The sequence below is a fragment of the Lepidothrix coronata genome, unplaced genomic scaffold (genome assembly GCF_001604755.1).
Source record: "Lepidothrix coronata isolate B3197 unplaced genomic scaffold, Lepidothrix_coronata-1.0 Scaffold7, whole genome shotgun sequence".
NCBI classification, from domain to species: Eukaryota; Metazoa; Chordata; class Aves; order Passeriformes; family Pipridae; genus Lepidothrix; species Lepidothrix coronata.
In genome coordinates this window covers 3,126,854-3,133,573 of record NW_016690187.1, presented here as the reverse complement: position 1 = coordinate 3,133,573, position 6,720 = coordinate 3,126,854, and the positions used below count along the sequence as shown (strand labels likewise).

The 6,720-nt window shown below is 38.6% G+C and overlaps 1 protein-coding gene across 4 annotated transcripts in view; it reads left to right on the top strand.

Moving 5' to 3' along the window:
* The window catches only part of ALS2 (ALS2, alsin Rho guanine nucleotide exchange factor), a 38,994-nt gene that overhangs the window by 188 nt on the left and 32,086 nt on the right, over window positions 1-6,720 (top strand). For 3 of the 4 annotated variants that reach the window (XM_017834297.1, XR_001877889.1, XM_017834315.1), the window contains 2 exons: window positions 4,411-4,500; window positions 6,478-6,632. In XM_017834297.1, coding sequence (XP_017689786.1) covers window positions 4,481-4,500; window positions 6,478-6,632 — 175 coding nt within the window. In that variant the 5' untranslated portion in view covers window positions 4,411-4,480. Of the gene's footprint in view, window positions 1-81; window positions 107-4,410; window positions 4,501-6,477; window positions 6,633-6,720 lie in introns of those variants that run through there. The other variant, XM_017834306.1, reaches the window with a different exon arrangement.

Sequence of the window (6,720 nt, the reverse complement as noted above, 5' to 3'; positions counted from 1 at the left end):
CCCCCGCGTGAGTCAGCTGAGCGCGAGGGGCGGCGCGAGAGCGGGGCCGGGGCGGCATCTGTGAGGGGGCACCGCGGGGAGAGCCGGGCCGGGAGGGGCGGCACAGGTGAGCGGGGACTGCGGAGCCGGGAGGGGCGGCACGGGTGAGGGGGCACCGCGGGCACAGCGGGAGAGCCGAGCCGGGGGCCGGGCTGTCCACAGCGCCCTGCGCTGCCCGCGCCTCCCCCGGCGGAGCGGCGGGACGGGAGCGGTGTGTGCGGGGCGGGGGGCGAGGGACGGGCCCAGCGGGGTCAGACTGGGCTGTCCGGCTGCCACCGCGCTCTGGGGCTGGGACTGCACGCTGAGATGTGGGATCTGAAAGGTCTCCTCCCTCTTGCTGCGAAGAGACCTCTAAAGTGTAAATAGCGTGGTCTTCATCGCTGTTTCGTTTAAAACTCCTCTCCCTTTGCGTGGCGTGGTCTCTCAGGAGTAAACGCAGTTTCAGCTTTGGAGTGTATTGAGGGACAGTCCCAGTGTGGCTGCAGTATCGTGTACAGGTGGCGTAGCTCGCTGTCACTATCACAGACCTCCTCTCCCAGAACCAAGATGTTGGTGAGGCACTGGGGAGCAGCTGGACTGGTCGTAGGTGGTCGGTGATTAATCACTGCTGCTGTAGGGCAGCAGTTTACAAAAACTACCTATACCTAGAATCTTCCAGTTTCTGCAGAGTGAACTGTCTTCAGAAGGGGAAGCGTCTGACAATGTGCTAAATTAGGGTGTAATTTCAAAAGGAAAAGTGGCAGAAGGACGTTCAGAAATTTTTTAGTCTCTTATGAGTTTGGTAAATTTTAAATTACTAATTGCATGCTGTAGCAGATAACTTTCAGCTGTGTACTTTTAGCTGATACCAGGCCCTTTCTTTGTTGTCCTTGGTTTTTTTTTATCTTTTTTTACTGCTTCCTTTACTGTTGTATTTTGTTTGCTGCCATCCTGCACTCACTGGAACTGGCATTAAAAGCTTTGAGCCCTCATCTGAAGGGATCGCTACTGTCTTTCAGTAGCAAGTTGTTTTGTTTTGTTCTGAGCAGATCTTAATCACACAATGTTAAAAGCAGTGGTTGGACCTAGTTATTGCTGACCAAAACACAAGGGCTTCTTGAACTGGTAACTCATTGTAAGTTAGCAACAATAAATTATGTGTGTAGGCCAGACTGGTGTTGACAATTCTGGTTTGAATGAAGAAGCTTGGAGTAGGTAATTCTGTATAAAAAAATGCAGTCTTGGTCCCATAGGTTATTGCTACATATGATGCAACAACTTGATTAAAAACATATTTGGCGGTATGTAAGTAAACACGTCTGAAAGCTGTAGAAGTATTTGCAATGTTTATTAACAACAGCAAGTAAATAAGTACATAAAGCTTGTGGGAGTTCTGGTATTTCTGAAAGTCAGGGCCGTAGCAGTTGTTGGTGTTTAGCATTCAGTGTAAAGTTACCTTCATATCTCTGATGCTTATGTAGAAATGGTCAGTGAGGAGCACAGTCCCGTAGTAATGATAGTAATGGTTGCCTCACGTCATTCCCAACCGTAGCAGTTGTTATGGTGTGGCAGTGTTTGATTTCTGGAGAATTTGCATTAGCCTTCTACTCCGTGAGGGGAAAGTATGACATCAGTGTCATGGCAGTGACCATCTGTCTGTAGCACAAATACATTTCATAATTGGCACTCTTTGGCACTCCTTGCTGTTTTCCTCTTGCACTCTTGAAGCAAAAATGTAGAAAGTAAAATTATGGGCAGAGCAGTGAAGGTGCTGGTATCATACTGACCTTCCACACCACCAGTGCTGTGTTGTGGCTGACTCTTCTCTTCTGCACTTCAATTGAAGTGGAAAAAAAACAATGCATCTGTAATGTTATAGTGTGCTATTATATGAATGTGAAAATCAGCAAGGAAAATTACATGTTTCTACTGGGACTAATAAACTTGCTATTTACAGTTACTTCACTTAGTTTGTAGCTGTGGTGACCTGTATTTTGCATTAGCTGTAAAATGGAAATAATGTTGTGCTGTCCTAGGATTGAATGAAAACTTGCACTGAACTTGCAAGTGATTTCAAAATGCCTTAAAGAAAAAAACCCAGTTGGACTATCATTTTCCCTTATATGCACAAGTACTTAGTAATGCAACCTTGAGTGTGAGCTTTTGTAAAGAAAAGAAAATCTGTCACCGTCATCATATCACTCTCTTAATTTCTAGTTCACCACAGTTGCAGGTTTCTTACTTAATAATCAGATAAATTGTTTTTCAATTTGGCTTTGAAGGGAGATGTTGCAAAACAGCTGATCCAAATGCCTGGCTTTAACTTTATTTTGTTATTGCCAGAAGATTTTTGTGACAATTACAGTAAATTTTTCTTGCAGTTGAAGCTCAAGAAAAAGAAAACAATTCTTTGAGCCCTTAAAAAAAGTCCATAAATTATAGAAGTCAAAAATTTTAAGCCTCAGTTCCTAGATCTTAAATAACTATGTGCAGTGTAAATCACGTAATTGTTGGTACTTCGATGACTCTATCAAAGCTTCCACCTCGGATTCACGGATCTGTTGGATATTTTTATGTGAAGCTAAGAGTTCTTCACAGAGGAGAAAGCCAGCATTTTCAAGAGAATGAATTGTAGGCTGGGTGGTTTTGAGTAGGCTGAAGAAAACCACAAATGTACTTACTCTGAGCAAGAACACATCATAAAGTTAAGGTTCCAAAAAAGCACTTCCATTTTCCTTTGATGTTTCATCAACACCTCTGTTACTGAAGCCTTGCATGACAGTTTCCTTATATTTGTGAGACTTCCTCTGTTAATATTTTAAAAGTTAACTTTTACAATTGTAGGTGCTTTTTTTCTTTTGTAGTTGAGGCAGGAGAGACAGGCACATCTTGAAAGCAGTATCTTTCTGGTGACAAATGTTTCTGTTCCTAGAAANCAGGCACATCTTGAAAGCAGTATCTTTCTGGTGACAAATGTTTCTGTTCCTAGAAAGTATGTTCTGTTTTTTCTTTTTTTTTTTTTTTTTTTTAAAGCAAGGTCGGTATGACTTATCTCAATACTGTTCTATGAAATTAATTTGATTTCATATTTTCACAGCTCTTTATCTTCCTGTGGTGTGTTCTGTGCCAACCCCAAAGCCCAAATCACTATTTTTAGTGGCCTGTGTTTGAAAAACTGGAAGTGTTTGGTATGCTATGTTGTTCTTTCTGTCTGTAAAAGTCTGCTTGGTAATTCATTATTCAGAGCATTCTAGTGGAAGTGTTGGAGTTTTTTTTAGTTATTTTAATTATTTATCGGCTTAATGATTACTGTTTCCAAGTGTGCATTGAAACTTCTGTGTGAGAGTTACAGGTTTGCATATATTGTCTCTTGTAATCCAGACTGGCCATGTTCTATTTCTATTTACTGTGTACAAGAGCTTCAGGCTACTCATTCTTTGTCTTTATTGAAGATATATAATCTTAAAAGACTGTTATATTAACAAAATTATTTTCTGATTTTGTTACAGTGGATATCAGACAGCAACTATAATAAAGCAAAAGGTCTAAAGCTTTTATGAAACTTATGAAATATGATTACACACATGCATTAATGTTACTAAAATTTTTAATACTTCATCCAGTAAGGCAGTAGATCCAGGGAAATTACAATTCTTTCAATATTAAAAAAGCCAAGCAGCTTATAAGAAACAAAGATTAACTGTAGCTTTGTTTTATTCCAAGAAAAGTAATACAAAGGCATCTTCATGGAGGTGGAAAGGTTGTGAGAGTGAACTTGAAAAATTCAAAATCTGAAAGAATAAAATCATAACTAGAGCAGTCACTTTTTTTCTCTCTGTCTTCTCTAGTCATATCATACCTTCATAGGTACTCTGCTGCCAATTTGCATGAAGAAATGTTTTAGAGTCTTTCTTGGCTTTCTGCATTTCTGCCTAGAGTTTGACAAAACTGCTCCTTTAAGTGGTGATGTGTGCTTTGGTTCAGGAATGCAATCGTGAATTCAACTCCTAATCATTTTCTGCTCATGCAAATCTGTTTACCTTAAATTTAGCCAAGCATAGATTTCTGTTTTACTTAGACTGAAAATGGGTCAATTTGATGTTTCTTGAGCGGTATAATGAGAATTATATAGAGTTTGACGTAAATTTCTGCCATTAAACTAGGTTTTGTTCATTCTGTCCTTACTGTAGACCTATTGTGAGATGAGTAGGTAGGACAAGTCTGGCTGTTTAGCTTTTGTCTGCCAACTCAGTGTGAGTGAACTGAATATAAATACTTCGACCATCCTAGCGTTGTGTAAGTGCTTATTTATTTAACACAAGACCTAAAACTTTGTGCCGTTGTTGTTGGTTAACGTTATTTGCACTAAATAGCTGGGTTTATGTTTTCCAGTTTGTGAAAATTGTATTGTTCCTTTCGGAAGAGGAACGATTTGGTGGTGATGGAGTGCTGCCACTGACAGATGGACTCACAGGAAAGAAGGTGAGAACGAGCAGCTCCGTGAAACCGCAGAGGCTTCCTGAAAAATGCCAGCTCGGGATCATCCCCGAAAATCAAGTGATATCGGCATACTCTTTATGTAATTTACACTAAAGGGAAGAAGATTAATTTAGCTACAGTTTCAGTTGTGTCTGGAACACTAAACTTATTACAGCAGCAGCTTAGTTGATTGTTGGAACTTGTGAAGGCACAGCCATAGGCTGAAAGCTTGAAAGTAACATTTTCAGGTGAACAGTAACTCATATCTGTTACCTGCACCTGTGAATTTTGGTCCTGGGTCAGTAGCCCTGCAGTAGACTGTTCTTTCGTTCCTTGTTTGTTCCACTAAGATACCTGGCAGAGGTCAGCTGTTTTTGTAATAAATCCTGTTATGTGAATGTCCAAATCTGTCTTATGCTGTTTTCTGAAGACTTATTAAATGGATAAAAGCCCAAACAGCAGGACTGCCTTTAATGCACAGTATATTGATGAAAACTCTCTATATTACTCTGCTATGTTCCTTGGTGTGCTTTGCCCATCTGAGTAAAATCTGTATTTTGATTTTAGGTTAAATGTCCTAATATTGATATTGGATTTTTTAGCTTTTTTTTTTCCCTGGCCTATATATTACTTGATTGGTTCCTCTTTAATTTACTTCTACTCTAAAAACAAGTCCTTTGTATTTAAAATGCAAGATGGACTCTGCATTTTAATTCTGTGTTTGTTTTTTGGATTAAATAATTGACCTGAATTTTAGAAGAGTTCTTGACTATCACTTTTTTTTGTTTTTTTTTCTTCTTTTTTTTTTCTTTCTGTTTTGTTGAAAAAAGTAAAGATGTTGGGGATGGGCTCAGGAGCTAAGAGAGATAATTTAATCTCTTAGTTATTTTCATCTTGAACGTTTCAGATGCACATTGTGTAAAGATATTGTTCATCCTGTGCACCAAAGCTAGCAAAATTTGTGGTTTAAAAAAAATGTAAATCTGCATGAATAGAACTGCTTGTGTAAGTTGTCCCCAGAGCAGCCTATCAGACCAACTTTTTCTGGGTTTGATTCAGGTTTGGAGTACATTTTATTTCTTTTGCCTTTTTTTTCTAGACAAAGATTGCCATTCCATCAAAGCTTTTCTTGCCTGTCTTATATATAAACTTCACAAGTTCATGCCAAGCTGCAAGAACTTATTTATGCAGGGAGTAAATGACTTGACTTTTGGCAAATAAGGAGCTAAACCTACTTTTCCCTACAGGGTATATAACAATCTATTCTTTATAAAGTTTTAAATAAATTTAAAGATGACTCTTAAATTAACTGGTAATGCTGTGAGTCTATATCAATGCTTAAAATTACTTTTTGTGTTTAAATCAAGACATTCCACAAATTGTTAAAACTGTGGGTTTGTTGTCAATGTTTTGAGGAATTTCTTTGTGCTGAGTTGGAGGAGTTGCTGACTGAACATTCAAACCAGAGTGTGTTGAACTGTTAAACCAGCTTTGGATAGTTCCAGTCACTCCTGCAAGCCCAGATACTTGCATTGTGTTTCAGGATTTTTTTTTGTGCTTCAATTGATTTGAATGACTGGCTCATTTCAATCTGAGAAACTCATTAAGAATTAAAAAAGGAAAAAAACCCCAAACAATCAAAACCTCATTTTTGTCTCTAAGGGTAGAAATGAAAGTATATAAAGGATGAGCTTTTACAGGTGTAATGTTTTGAATGGGAGCAATTGGTACATGGTAAAGTATAAATGAAAAAGAAAGCTAATGGTTTCAAACAGAAGATACATATTTTTTACATTTAAATAACATTTAATTTACAATTTGATAATTATTAATGTTAATTTAAATATATTGACTTCCTGAAAGTGAAACAAATGCCTGAACTACGAAGCCTTTCCTACATATGTGAGAAGCAAACTATGCATTACTAAACTACAGAAAACTTCATGCTTATTGTGTTCCAATTTCCTCCAATCTTTGTAGCTCAGAAGAGGCAGAAGGAGCCAAAGAGAGAGGCCTGGTCTATGTTTGGAAGGCTGGTTCCTGCTCTGTAACTCCAGAAAGGCTTCTAGGACTCAGTGGCAAGACTGTATTACAGGCAGCCCTTGGAATACATCATGGATTACTTCTAACAGAAGGTAATAAACATCTTCATTGTAAATACCTGATGCAATAACAAGCTTCAGTTATTGTCAGGTTTTCTTTCATATGTTCTTTTAATTTTGT